Source organism: Mixophyes fleayi, chromosome 7 (assembly GCF_038048845.1).
Source record: "Mixophyes fleayi isolate aMixFle1 chromosome 7, aMixFle1.hap1, whole genome shotgun sequence".
Lineage (NCBI taxonomy): Eukaryota > Metazoa > Chordata > Amphibia > Anura > Limnodynastidae > Mixophyes > Mixophyes fleayi.
This window is the reverse complement of record NC_134408.1, coordinates 111881446-111897746: the sequence shown is the minus strand read 5'-3', so window position 1 is coordinate 111897746 and position 16301 is coordinate 111881446. Positions and strand designations below refer to the sequence as shown.

Genomic DNA, 16301 nt, shown 5'->3' with positions numbered 1-16301 from the left:
CCGCAAAGGAGGGGGGGGCCCACAGCGTGTGACACCGCAAAGGAGGGGGGGGGGCCCACAGCGTGTGACACCGCAAAGGAGGGGGGGGGCCCACAGCGTGTGACACCGCAAAGGAGGGGGGGGGCCCACAGCGTGTGACACCGCAAAGGAGGGGGGGGCCACAGCGTGTGACACCGCAAAGGAGGGGGGGGCCCACAGCGTGTGACACCGCAAAGGAGGGGGGGCCCACAGCGTGTGACACCGCAAAGGAGGGGGGGGGGGCCCACAGCGTGTGACACCGCAAAGGAGGGGGGGGCCCACAGCGTGTGACACCGCAAAGGGGGCAGAGAGTGATGATTTTTGTATATATTGTTGTTTTATTTAGTTTGTTATTATTCCTATTAATTAGTGCTGTAAATTGTTCTTTGTCAAATATAATTGAAAAAAAACACAAAGCAAAATTCTTTTCCCTTGGATTTGTGTGTATTATTTTTGCAAACAACTTAATAAGTATTTCTGTCCTGACCTAAATACTTACTACGTTATTTTGACCCAACTACTTATAAAACGTGACTGCTCGGTAATTATTTTGTATTAGGGGAACTTTGAAAAAAAATTATGGAAACCTTAAGGGTGTCTGAAACTAAGAAAGTTTGGGAACCACTGGTCTAGTGCATTGTAGACTACTGAACTGCCACACACATTTACAACATACAAAAGCTAGTTTCAAATTATCTTCTGAATGGCGTAATTACTAAATAAATTATGGGTAATATTAATATACTATATAAAATATTTTGCTTGCGTAAACATTTGGGAAAAATATGGAAATATTATATTCATACATTAAATACAAAACATTTTAAAAGAGAGTGTTCTGTTTTGAGAACACAGCACAACCTTTGAGAACAACTAGTAAAGCTTGCTCTTGCCAGTGTTAGATATACACAGTTGGCTATGCTCTCTCAAACACAATGAAGTTCAGTCCAAATTACTTCAAAACGTATAGAACCATTTGTCTCGTGCAATGCAAAAACACTGCCAATCCCTCTGGCTTCTAGAAATATGGAACCCTTCCATTACTGGAGGAAAGAGTATAATATTGCAAAACAAATTACCCAACACTGCATTGCATAAAGCACAATTATAGAAAAGAAAAACATAATTAACATAATATGTAGGTATTTTAAAAGATACAGGGAAACAGAATTAAACAATAAAAAGTGTGATAACAATCCTTTAAATCCTTTAAATCTTGTCAGGCATTGGTAACTTTTGCTTATAAATATATAAATGCATACGCATGTAATGCCTTTATTGTCTTATCAGATAAACTCATTCTTTGTTTAGAGACTCTTTAAAGTTCATTAGCAAAACTATTGTTTAACGTTAAACATAACTAATATTTGAACATTCAATTTAGGAGGACACAGAATGGAAACATCCCTCATGAATAATTTGGTGATGGACATATTTAGAATGACCTCCTCGCACAAAATGCAGTTTGCTAGCCGATACTCTAGATAAAATTAGCAAACAGGACAAACATATCTGACACAGCCTGTGCCTTAAGCCCTATCACTTGTATTTACATCCGGCATCTGGTGATTACTCTGAAAAAGGATCCAGCGAGTGTGAAGTTACAAGGAGCTGTAGCAGGGTATAAAAACACTGCTGAATGCAAAATCTTATGTATTTTTTTTTTTTAAGGTTTTATTTTATTTTTTTTACCTTAACATGACTTTAATGTATTGGCTTATGTCTTGCACCATCTGCTACATCCCTGGCTTCCTTCTGCGCTATTTAACCATATTACAATAATATTATATTACTATTATTATTAAGTACCAAAAACAGACTACAAGGTTAATTGGCTCTAGAATAATATAAACAAAAATAAATAAATAAATATATATATATACACACACACACACATATACTCATGTGCATTCTTGCAAGGTTGTCTTCTGTCTATTGATGACCTCATCAACAGACAGGTTAAGAAAAAATGCAATGTAGTTACCAAGACAATCACTCTTTCAGTAGAAAGTCCTTCAAACTTCACTGTGACACAGCAAGAGGACATGCACAACACATAAAAGAAAGGCAGCAATCCTCTACAAAAAAATTGCTGCCATTTCAGTATATGGCACAGGAAATATGTAAGGACATTGTGGTAGTCCCACAATCTCACAATGACTAAAGAAAACTGCCAGACTTCATAGATAAATAGGATAACCACACTGTGTGTTAAAAGTATGTCCAGTGATAGAATAAACCCCATGTATTAGCTTTATATATTGGGTTTTTACTTACACATGAATACACCTATAATAGTACATTTCAAATTAAATAAAAGCAACCAATTTTATATTTAATTCCTTCTGACTATTATTTTGAATCATAACAAAACAGTTTACAATACCAAGCAATTTTTCTACATTGTGAGTGATGAATATAAATGTCTTCTGTATGGTGCAATATAATTTAATGGCCATTTATAAGTGGGATAGAAAGAGGCATAAGCATGGAGGTTATTCACTCAGGTCACTTATGAAATCATACTTGAACTGTGCATTTGACGTTGCTGGATAGGTCACTAAAATAGAAACAATACACAAAATTTCTACCAAAAAATATAAAATCCTACCAAATCTCATTCCAGGTTAAGAGTAAGCTCTCAGATAACTTCAATCAAAAACAGCTGTGTATCCAACTTTATATCCTTATATTTTATTAATATGAACAGTCACTAACTGACGTGCCAATGCAACAGCATTATAACAAAATGTAATGCAATTCTTTTTCTGTAATATTCATATTGGCAAAACAAGAAATTTAAAAATATATGTAACAAATATATAGGAATTGAAATATTCTAAGGTAAGAAAATATAACCGAGTTCCTATTTTATACATCAGTAGGTGTGGCGGTAAACTAAGTCGGACAGTAGGAAAAACTAAGAAAGGATAAAGACAGCATTTACATATGTATATACCAATAAATGTGCAATTTCCATCTAAGTACTGTAACATTGGCTTGAGATTTATAAATAACACATTTACATTACAAAATGACCAGTGTCTCAAAATGATGTTGGAATTGTGTGTTTATAGTGCTCCCTAGTGGCTGCATGAAAGCAGTGCAATTGGATCATACGCATAAAAACACAAATGAAGCATACCAAACTAAATATCAGATGTCTGAAATATTAATACTGAAACTCATCACCTCTTTACATATCCCTGCAATCTTAAGTATTCCTCTGGCAAATAAAAACCTTGGCAGCCGAAACAGTGCATAAATGTATCGCCATGGTGTTCATCTTATTCATCAACCAACTCGGCTTAGCAACCATATTTTATTTTTATTTTTGTAATTCTGTCCTTTCTGCTTGTGCTCTTAAAATATTACTAGATTTAGATGAGATGACAACGATTAAAATATGATATACATTGGATACACATAGTTTTTTTTGCTTATTTTCATCACAGGATGTTCACCTAACAGTGGACATATGTGATTTATCCACAAACTAAATAAGAGAGACAGTTTCGAAATATGCTCACAAGGAAAAATAAATCCTATATACTACACACGTTTATTATATTGCTAATTAAATGTTGAATGCTGTACTTACTGTGTACAATATATACATACATAGTGTGTGTATATATATATATATATATATATATATATATATATATATATATATATATATATATATATATATATATATATATATATATATATATATATATATATCTCTCTCTCAATACCAACAATCGGTGCGCACAAGTCCAATAATATGGATAATAATCTCAGCGTGCTTTTCCGTGAACAGTCTTTGTTTCACTGTATTTCAAAACACCAGCAGGATGAAATCTGCGCGTCCTTCCCTTCTATCTCCCGATCTCCACGGGGGAATAACCAACACTCCTAAAACATCAAAAAAGAAGGGGCGCTTCCATGGTGTGTTATCCAAGTTAAAAGTTTTATTCCAAACAATAAAATTGCACCTCTGAGGTGATCGTGAGGACTCTCTGATTTCGAGCTGCTTCAGATAGAGCCGTTCGTATGTGGATATCAGAATTGAGCTGTTGTATTATCTATGCCTGAATATTTTTACCATTTGGTACGTGCAATTTTATTGTTTGGAATAAAACTTTTAACTTGGATAACACACCATGGAAGCGCCCCTTCTTTTTTGATGTTTTAGGAATATATATATATATATATATATATATATATATATATATATATATATATATATATATATATATATATATATATATATACACACACACACACACACATACATACCTGAACTGTAAAAAAAGTTGCCTCTTAGAAAAATATGTTTAGTACTTCTTAAAGATCATCCTGAGTTTTTAGCTCATTCAGTTACTCTCGCAGTATTAGGATGGCAACAAGGTGGCAGTCATTTATCAAATCCAATAGAGAAGGACAAATAGTTCTGCAGGCCTCTTAAATTGCATACTAGACTGTCATTCCTAGACCCACCTGTACTATTTGGAAAGCTAAACTAGACAAGTTTATAGATTGATTAAAAACATAGAAAAAGGTATACAGACAGAACAGTTAAAATGAATTCTCGAAAGTCACAAAGCCAGGATGGTATTAAAAATAGAAGAAACAACAGCATAGAAAGAAGAGTTTTCTTCTAAAAAAAAAAAAGCTAGTATTATGAAAAATCTTATATTACAAGAACAATAAATTCTTTATAAAAAAGAAGGAAAAAGAAAAAAAAAAAAGTATTGCCTCTCCTTCTGGGTAATGGAAATCCATTACCCAGAAAGTTCCAAAACACGGAAAAGAAAGTTAATTATTGCTGCTTTTGATTGATTTTGTCATATACACAGAAATTATATGATCACCAACATTTGTTTTCTTTTTACTACAAGGAGCAATGCTATACAATTCATTGAGGAGAGGAATGTGTGTATGTGTGAAGAGAAAGACAGAGGGATTTTAAATGCGTTTTAGACATGATGCTCTAAATTACAAAAAGAAACCCTCACGTTCCAAAGCAGTAATAGATCCCATACTGAAATAAGTAAACATCTTGTTTTAATGTTTGTGGCAAAGAACAGTGTGTTTTATATAGAAATCAAGAGTGGGTTGCAGCAGTCACACAAATGCCGATCACATGCTCCACTGCACACTACAACACGTCAGATTTCATCAGTAGATACACGAGTTATACCCATCAGACATAACAGTATAGGAGGTGGCAGACAATTCTTGTGCTTTCTGCATAACAAATAACACAATACATTAATCTAAAATCCAAAACATTCTTACAATTTCACAATTATAAAATATATTGTGGAGCTATTTCAGTTTTACAGTGTAAGATGGGAAAAAAATGTAAATTTGTGGGGAGGGGAGATGGTTACACTATTTTACTCTTGGTATAAAAAGTTTAGTATATGACAGTTGTGATTGTTTTCTTTACAGCTCTTCTCCCTCAACCTTCTACAATTTGTGTTGTCTTCTGCAAAACAATGGCTTTTTTTTAACCAATGATGAGCAGATCATGTGACATATGAAACTGTTATATAGAATATAAATATGGAGCAACGGCAACTCATTGAACTCTACCCAAATTTTTAAATACCAAGACCAAAGAAAAACATGCCACAGTTCTTAATATTGGGAGCTTTGTACACATTAAGCTGTATATACACATGAGGCGCACACAACCACCCCCCCCCCCCCCGACCCACAAAAGAAACCCCAAAAAAACAGAATTGTAGTTAGTGGATGTCCCATTTGTCTGATCTATCATTGTTTTAACATTTCAACACAATGCTCCTCCCTAATCTTACCAACCTGAAACCGTCTATGGCTGGGTACACACTATGGTGTTTTCACCCAATTAATCGGACAAGTCACACCCGATATCGCATTAGTATGTATGCTCCAACCATCAGGGGCGGACCCAGACATTTGCCCTACCCGGGGCGATTTTAGGAGGGAGGGGGGAGGGGGGGGGGGGGGGATTTAGGCCCCGCCCCCTTTCTGTGTTCTAAGGCTGCACAGTATGTGCAGGTCCGTTCAGCAGTGAAAGTGTGCTGTCCCGCTGCTCTGATTGTGTTTAAAACACAATCAGAGCAGCCGGGCAGCACACTGTCACTGCTGAACGGACCTGCACAGTGTGCAGCTGTTGGCAGCAAGCCCCTGCTAGGGGGGGCGATCGATCCACCACTGCCAACCATCGTGTTTTATTGCTCCAAAGCACATCATATCCCTTGATTTTATTTTATAAACGGACTAAAAATCTCTGTAAATGATGGAACGATGTTGTTCCAATTCTGCAGTGCATATGCAGTCACAGCCAGCGTGTAGGCAGAACTCCTGTATCGGTTGTCTCATTGGTCTGTAATTGTAAACAAATCAACTGACGCTGACTCAATCAAAATCAGCAGCTGTTCAAGTTGTCTGCTCAATAATAGCAACAGCAGCCAGTGTCACTCATGCAATTTTATATATGTTTTTTGGGGAATTGGATGTAACCTTGGTTTGGCACGAGATATTGGCATATTGTGACTGAGACAGGCTGCATATTTGCTAATTTGTGCAATCGTGACAATGCGTGATCACTGTAATAGATTAAGTATAGATGATATACTAAATAAATTATAAAGATTGGATGAATAAGGGGCAGCACTTTATAGGAATTCTACAAACATGACATTGTTTTTAATAATCAGAATTTGACCAACTAGTATGAAAACCAATGGAGTTCAGATGTTTTTTCTGATGTAATGTTTACAATCATATTATGATATGATGAGGGCTGGGATATTTAAAGGTGCCTTATGAATTGTACACTACCTCTGATGAAACTGCCCATTTGAAGGTGGAGAAACGCGTCAGGGATGCAAGCGTGAGTAGCTAACCAAAACTAACTACTTATTCAGCATTAATTGAGGGAAACACAGATTTGTAAAGATATATTGTGACTTTTCGGTTCAAGCCTCCAGCAGCACTTTGAGGAGGCATCTCTCTCACCATCCTAAAAAGGCTTTTCCTGGAAAAGGATTAATTTTGCAGCTAATCTCTATGAGATATTGACATTTGTGAAATACCAATACATATATTAGAGTCTCAATAGGACTGCTATAGGTCATATTATAGGAACTGAACAGCCCCCTGGACATCTGGGGCAATTTTTAATCACTAAAAGCTCACTATACATACAGTAGGCGACTGCTGATTGAGATGGACAAAGGATCTGTGAAATTTACATGCTGACTGTTTATTATTAATGCCCCACTGAGTGTCTTGAGATTGTTTATTTTTATTTTTTAAACCATTTAACAATACATTTTTAGTTTCTAATTGTTTTATTTAATCAGCGATCTTCTTAGCTTTTTTAGTTCTCCATAGAGTTTACAAAGTCAAAAGACAAACACAGCCATGGTTCTTAAAAAATAAAGATAAATAATAATAATAAAAAATATTTGTGTACCAAATGTCCATTCAGCGTAGATATCAATGATCACTACGCTTGTGTCGGCTAGCACATCATTCCTGAAAGTCAGTACAAGAAAATGTGGCATATTTAGTAAGTGTTATGTGCACATGTTCTGTAACCCATAGCAACCAATATGAGGTTTCGTTCTCCAAACTGCACTAGAATTGACAGCGCCTGAATGGTTATGAAGGGTTACAGCACATGTGCATATTGCACCATGTTATTAAATAAGCACCATTGTGTAGTAACTAGAGCACAGTCTTGTTTTGATCTACTGTACAGTAGATCTCACTACATAGTGAGAGACCCTTTTTACGGATGTGTCAGAAGTTGTTTAGTGTCAGGAACAGGGCCACCATCAAGGGGGAGAGTGGGGGTGCTGGGGTAAGGGGCCCTGCTTTTTTTCTTTGTTCAAAGTCATCAGCATGGCAGAGGAAAGTCACTACGCCCACACCACTGGCAGCTGCCCCGCACATACCACAGTGACTTACAGTTGCAGACAGTCAAGTGTTGGCGGGCGAGCTAGACAGGCGTCTTCAGCTCAGGATTATGGGATCCAGTAGTGAGCTCCCAACTCCATCTCTATCGATCAGCACTGATGATAAAGGACTAGCTTGAAAAGTGATAGCTGAACTCTAAAGACTTTCATTACACAACCAGTGTGGGGCTATTGGGTACTGCTGATGTGCGACCTGTTGACATTGCCGTTTTACTGTCGCCAGTGTGACTGTCTGCAATCACAATGTCGGTAGTTTATTTGTGACGGGGAAATTGAAATACCATCATTTAGCCTGTCTGCATTTTCATGTTGGCAGGATAAGTGTTGGTATTTCTTCCATGGTAAATATATAACTACCACCGGCCTTACCTGCCATATCCCTGAAGTATTTAGGAAGCTTTGTGGGGTCCCTGAAAATGTTAAGTTGGTAAGATGAAAACATGGTATTGGTATCTATATCAGAACTTCAGGGAGCACTTCACGCTCTGCCTAATGAAAGTACCTTTCATTATATTTAAGAATAGAATGCTTTACTTTTTGTCAATACTGAATATGTTTAAAGGAAGTTCATTATCCTGTACTAATGAGCTGTACACTGAAACTCAGACGTGCACTCAACTTCTAAACAGAGGTCATTCTTGTTCAGTTTACGGATAGCTGTGTTTGATAAGGTCATTTATATTATTATGTTTACATGTCTGTTTATCAGTTGTTAGGATTAATATCTTACCAGTTGCCTTTGATGATTACTGCACCGCCGATAGAATACATATGAATCAAAATACAGAGCTCAGGAGACTGATGAGTTTGGGTGGGTTAAGAGATCTTGGGATCCAATTGTCTGAGATCATAGCTTTAACAGTATCCACTATTCGCTTCCATGTTATACCTATTCCCTCACTCAACCTATATACTGAACAATAACACAGTAAAATCCTTTTCTGTTCCGCATAATAAAAATAATTGTAAATGTTTGTACTCAACCTACATAAAAGAACTGAGGGAACTTTTAAAACATACTGAGCTTATGACCATGCCATGTTTTGTTAGGTGGGTGTAGCCTGTTTGCCTACAGTATGCCATATATAACTTTCAGAGCAGCTACGTCTGCCTGGAATTTGTATTCTATGTTTGCACATATGTAATATCAGTGCTTTGCCTAGACTTTTGGAATTGTCATACTGACTCAGGTGAGTACTAACAGTACTCAAGTCTGACTGGTATGTAGGGGGCATTTGGGGAGGTCTGTAGAGCATGTTGGGAGATCTGAGGGACATGTAAGGGGCACATGGACTGTGGGGAAATGTGATGGCACGAAAAAGGCATGTGGTGTGGCTGGTTTCATTTGTACAGGGCCCCACAATTTCTTTTTTTTTTTTTTAAATTTTTATTTTTGGAAGGTCAAATAACAAACAAAACCGATATGCAGTGTCAGCAAGAAAAAAAAACCACATCACATAAAACATGATATAAAATCAACAGAATATCGTAAAAAATCAGTGCAAGGAGGTCAAATTACGTGTATAAAGAATGACCAAAATTTGTTTTTTAAAAGATGTAAGGGAGAGAGCGAAATGCCGCGAAAGAGGAGGGCATAACGCAGGGAGAGAGGAGAAGAGAGACTAGAACAGAGCAGAAAAGTAAAGGAAGAAAGGGGTTCTCAAAAAGAGGACGGATATATGAAGGTGTAAAGTCAAGTGAAAGGGGAGTAAGTCTGAAAAAACGAGAGCCATGGGCTCCATACCTTAGTGAACGATCTTGATGTCCTATTGATAATGCTGGTCATGTATTCCAGGCGCTGAACCTGCCAAACTCTGTTAATAACGGCCTGAAGCGAAGGTGGAGATTGCTGCCTCCAGTCTGCTGCTATTTGGCAGGTAGCTGCCGATAAGATATGCCTAGCTAACTTATTCTCATGTCGAGTCGCCGCTGGTGCTTCCAAGGGCAAGAGAAAAAATTTAGGCTCTAATGGTATCGCTATCTGGAGAATCGATTGGATCAGGTGTTTAATCTCGGCCCAGAAGTTTGAGAGTTTAGGACAAGTCCACCATATATGGATAAAGTTACCCTCATGGGAGCACCCGCGCCAACAGCGATCAGAAGAGTCTGGAAGAATTTTATGGATCCGGGAGGGAACGTAGTACCATCGGTACAATACCTTATAGACATTCTCTTTTATTTTAACGCAGATTGAGCTGGAGGCAGCATTCTCATATATCTCCGACCATTCCTCGCTCAAAAGAACTTCACCAATATCACGTTCCCAGGCCAGTTCATGCGAAACTCTAAGGTCTGAGGAAGGTGGGGCGAGTTCATAATATAATGTTGAAATAAGGCCTTTCGTGGAGGACTGACGGAGACAAATATGTTCAAATGTGGTAAGGGGACGGGAGGAGAGGCGAGTTTTGGCAGTATGGTGAAAATGGCGGAGCTGGAGGAATTGGTAGAATAATTTAGTGGGAATATTTAATTGCGATTGGATGTCAGAAAATGAGGGAAACACAGCCGTAGAGGTGAGATTGTTTAAGAAACGGACCCCTTGTGAGGTCCACGAGGAGAATGCTTTAGGGGTAAGGCCTGGAGCGAAGTCTGAGGCGTTAAACAAAGGAATTAGGGGAGAGGGATGGGGGAGAGGCCAGATTTCTGAGAGCATGAGTCCCAGACCGCCAGGGAATGTATAATGACCGGATAAAGGGAGACACGTTTTGGTCGACGAGCCCGTGGGAGCCATAGGAGAGTAGATAGGGAAAGCATACCCAGACTCTCAGCCTCGATCTCGACCCAGACCCTGGAGGGAGTTAAACTACACCACAGAACACATTGAGCAAGCTGAGCGGAGAGGTAATAGCGTCGAAAATCAGGGATTCCCAGTCCCCCTCCCCGCGGGGCTCTCTGTAAAAGTTTGAAACGGACTCGGGGGCGCTTACCTGCCCAGATGAATTTAGATACATGGAAATGGAGAAACTTGAAAACGTAGGGGGGGACCCGGATGGGGAGGGTTTGAAAAAGGTAGAGGAGTCTAGGGAGTATGTTCATCTTGACCGCATTAATACGACCTATCCAGGAGATGTATAATTGCGACCACGAAACAAGATCCGACTTAATTTGAGCAAGGATGCGAGGGAAGTTGGCCTGAAAAAGCTGGTGAAGTTGCTTAGTCAAGTATACCCCAAGGTACTTGAGTTTTTGAAGCCGCCAGTTAAATGGGAAGGAACTTTCTAAAGACACCTTGTCTGCTGAGGAAACATAAAAGTCTAAGACTTCTGTCTTGTCAGTGTTAACTTTATATCCTGAGAAGTGGCCGTAGAGATTTAATTCGTCTACAAGAGGAGGAACGGAAAGATTTGGGTGAGCAATAGTTAACAGGACGTCATCCGCATATAATGCTATCTTATGAAAAGAGCTACCCACCGGGATGCCTAGTATCTGCTGGTTAGCCCGGATTCTAGCTGCTAATGGCTCTATGATAAGGGCAAAAATGAGCGGGGAGAGGGGGCAGCCCTGCCGTGTGCCATTGGAAATAGTGAAGGGGACCGAGGTCAGACGGGCCCCACAATTTCTGATGGCAGTCTTGGCCAGGAATGAAGAGCTCTCTAGGTGTGTATACCCCATAATATATATATATATATATATATATTGATTCAAAAGTCGCAGTACACCCTTTTATTTCAGGAAATTGGGAAACCTGAATACTCCAGTAAGGTATGGGTGATGTGGTCTATCTTTTACGGTATGTACCAAACATGGGCGCCATCTTGAAATCGGCCAATCGGCCCAATTCCTGTAGAGTCTTTGAAATAAAAGGGTGTACTGCGACTTTTGAATCACCCTGTATATATATATATATATATATATATATATATATATATATATATATATATATATATACACACTTAACTGACTGCTCCATTTTGTGTATTGAGAAGTACTGATGGCAAGAAGCCGATTGGTTGTGCATGATTATGTGAGCTGCAGACAACCTAGAAAACAATTCAGCACACACCATACTACACCAAAAACACTTTATGCAGGATATAAAACACTAAATCGATAATTTATGCTTCACTTTTAATTTTTTGCCCAGTGTATTTTATAAACGAATGACACAGTTACAGATTACTGAATCCAATCCTAATGATTAAATTAACGCACATAACACACTAAGGATAGCGCCGCAAACCATTTAACCACAGCATCATCCTTCAAGATACAGGAACCCCTCCCCCCCCCCACACACACACAAACAGACAGATTACCTGGGCTCACAATCAGCTGGAAGTAATGTAGCTTGTTGGGGTCAGGGAAATTCACTTTACAGGTGCCTAGGTAGAAAAAAATGTTAGAGTATTTATAAAGAGATTATTGTAATTTATTGATTCATATAATGTTTACGGTGAAGGCTTTTGCTTTAACATTATACCATAAAAGTAGCAAAACCTGCAGGGTTAAATTAATTGCACTATGACAAATAAATAATTTCATGCTTCAAATGTATTTACTATGTATACCACTGGAGCCGTACAATAAAATAATCAATGCATAATAGAACACATATTATATAGAAACATATTAATTATTTCCCAGTTTAGTGGAGTTATTTGTATGAGTATTATACAATGTCAGGTTACTGTAATTAACATTAATAATTGGGTGTTGTCATTAAGTCACTATAAATATTTGTATTAAATATATTTTTAAAATAATACTATAGTAAATTATAAAAGGGGTTTGATAGTATCTATAGCAAGAAGTGATGTGACTATGTGCAACACAAGATATTAAAAGAACTTAAAAGCATCATTCAGACAAGCATTTTAACATAATTCACTCACACCATGTTCCATAGTAAACTGCTCTAAAAATACTGCAGACATTGGGATCATTGATACCAGTGCCAGTTTCTGCTGTTTATACCATTGAGCAAAAGCAAAACACTGGAAAACTATGCAGAATTTTGGGGCATTTCAGCCTGACCAGCAGTTTGTACCTGTAGAACTAGCAATGACCCCAATATCTGCAGCAATTTCAGAGTAGATTGCTATTGAACACAGCAAATTCTGCCAAAACGCTTATCTGAATGAGCCATTAAACATTTCAATCTATGAAATGCCTAATCCGATAACTGAGCAGGGATTACCAATGCAACATATTGCAACACATGGCAGGTTTGCCACCTTGACTAACCTTTCACAAATTAACATTTAATCAATATTTATAATGCTATTGCTAAAGTTTTTAAATTGGCTGAACCTTGCTGGAATATGTTTAGTCTATGTTCATATATAAATATATATGATAATGAAATATTTGTTTATAAAATGCATCAAAACAATATGTTAATGCAATAAGCAGGACTCTATTCCCATAAATTCATTTTTAATGTGATTTTCTTGCATTATTTAAACCACATTAAATGAGCCCTTACAAGGACAAACAAACTCTCACAGTATAAAAATGTCTTAAGGACGCCAAAGAAATAATCAGACAACAGTTGAAGAGGTACTAGAGCCGGTTGTAGGAAAACATGTATTGACCACAAACAGCTGCAGTAGCAGTGGTACCATTTGCAACACATCTTTTGTTTGTAGCACTGAACAATTTCAAGTTAGATACAGAAATAATACTTTGATAGGAGTGAGTGTGATAGATTGGTTGTCTAACATTTATTTAGGTTGGTTGAGTTAAACAGCAGACACCCTGTATGGGAGCTGGATAAGATTTTATGGCACAGCATGTACTTTCCAAGCCGACATGTGCCACACTGCAGCATGTGTCACAATCTCACTCAGAGCTTGATCTGTAGATAGATATAAATATACTTCTATATATAGGGAGCAATACACACACAAAGCATAATATGTAATAATATAACAGAGGCATGCTTACTTACATGGTAGGTTTGCTTCAAGTTCTGCTACTTCTGAAAAAGAACCAAAATTAACCAAATCAACACACACCAACAAAATTGATACAATAGATTACAGAGCATAAGAAGAAGAACTAGAGTAGGGTTTTAATTAAGTTGTATTGTGATAACCATTGTGCCATTAACGTGTGGTGCCCTTGGTGAGCCCCCCAATCTTCTTACAGGTTTACTGAGATCAAAATTAGATTTGGCTTATTATTAATTGTATGTTGTAGGCACATTGTCACACAAAAAAAAAGATATATTTTTCTCACTACGTTTATCCACTTACATAGCTCTACAGACTTCCATGCCCTGCATTAGTTGTTAATTCAATTTCCTTACAAGTACTAAGTAGCAAGAGCTGTGCTAAACTGAGGGAAGGTTTAACTTGCGACAAATCACAAAAAAATGTGCCATGACATTTGTTAGAGTGTCGTTTTTAATAAACTTGTACGGTTGTATCTTTGTCAGTCTATTGTATTTTATTATGACGCGATACAGCCTTAATAAATTACATACAAAACAGAGATTCCTATAATAAAATACTTTTCATTCAGACAGTCTCACTCTGTGTTAAGCAACTATGAATATTAATTAGGATATCATGCATTACTTGGAGTGTGTGTGTATATATATATATATATATATATATATATATATATCTATCTATCTAGCCATTTGTTGCATTCACAAGTCATATGTAAATAGAGTAATAAATATGTTTCCACACTGAGACTACACACAATATTTATGGGAAACAGGCCTTAATAATAAGTATTAAGTAAAAGATTTAGAACAGAGGTGTCCAAACTCAGTCCTCAAGGGCTACCAACAGTTCATGTTTTCACGATTTTATCTATTTGGCTGGATAAGTACTGACCACACCTGTTTCTACAGACAAACATCCAGAAAACGAACTGTTAGTAGCTCTTGAGAACGGAGTTTGGACACCTCTGGTTTGGAGCCTTGGAAAATGGCACTATCATACCTGTTGTTAAATCCTTATTAATTTAAGACTAAATATGACAAATCACTAATTGTAATATTTCTATTTAAGATTTACCTGTGACCAAAGATCCAGATCTCAACATTGCCTTTGGGACCAAAATAAAGATGCCCTTTCATCAACCCAGAGAGAGAGACAACTTACTGCTTATTTTAATTAATCTCTTTTTGGAACATTGTATTAAGACTTGCTTATGTATAGGCGTGAACTGATCCCATTGCTCAAATAGTATAAAACTTTAGTTTGACTTACTATGGTTAGAGCAGTGTTTCTCCAGTCCTCACACCTCCCAACAGCTCATGTTTTGAGGATTTCTGCCTGTGGAAGCATGTGGGATAATTACTGACAAACGGATAAACTCACTTGTGCATCATTAAAGAATCCTGAAAACATGAGCTGTTTGGGAGGTGTGAGGACTGGCCTTAAGAAACTGAATTATTCAGTAATAAGACTAGGCAATATCATCCATGCTGCATAACTCAATATTAAGTTACTGTTTATAAACAAATGTATTTATTTTCCTTTTAAGCAACTGGATCAGACAATCAACTATATTCACTTTTATACACTTCGCAACCAGATATTAGTCTGGTATATGTAAGGTAGATTAAAAGGATAGGCTATTTGCACCATGGTAAATATACGTTTCAATTTTTGGTCACGATACATTGTTGATAATGTTGCAAATCGGTCTTTGTATGGGAGCACTGCACCCTTTGGATACATTTAAACAATAGAGTAAAATACCATTGCCTGAATAAGAGTATTACAGAATTATGTTGTATCATTTTTAATTTTTTATACAGAAAGAATAATAAGATAAACCAAAAGGAATACAAGATCTGCAAACGATATGAGATAACAAAAACTGTAAGATACGGAGCCAGGCAACTAACAGATACAGAATAGAAGGTGTCCAAAATACATTTAATAAGAGGTATGCTGTGCGGCCAGCACTCAGAGGTTCTCCAATTTCCACTGCTTTGCACTTTGAACCATAGAGCAGCACAAAAAAAATATTCCAGCTCAGTGTACACACAGTAAGAGCTTGTCAGCTAGTTGCCAAAGCACAGCAGCACTGCATACAAACTATTAGTTGGAAGTGTAGCATTGTATAATCAAATGTATTAAGTGGATGCTTGAGAGCAAGAAACATTACTCGAGAAACACAGGAAAGGTGACCAGTACAAATCAATTTTAATATAACAACTGTTTATTTTGTTATTTTGTATATTAGTTTATATATTAGCAAAAAAGGAAGGTGCTACAATGCAGTACCCTTGACCAACCGAATTTCTTCCAAGATTTAGAAAACAGCTCGCTGTGCCATCTCTAATTCTGGATGGTGGAACAATTAAATTAACAAGGACAGATGGGAAGTACTTGGTGTTCTTTAATATAAGGA

At 37.3% G+C, this 16301-nt stretch overlaps 1 protein-coding gene across 2 annotated transcripts in view; it reads right to left on the bottom strand.

Annotated features, from left to right (window-relative positions):
• Positions 1–16301, bottom strand: part of UBE2F (ubiquitin conjugating enzyme E2 F (putative)) — a 169108-nt gene that overhangs the window by 132381 nt on the left and 20426 nt on the right. For both annotated transcript variants that reach the window (XM_075180344.1, XM_075180345.1), the window contains exons 3-4: positions 13873–13902; positions 12239–12304 (exon numbers count right to left, since the gene is read on the bottom strand). In XM_075180344.1, the coding sequence (XP_075036445.1) occupies positions 12239–12304; positions 13873–13902 (96 nt within the window). The remainder of the gene's footprint in view (positions 1–12238; positions 12305–13872; positions 13903–16301) is intronic.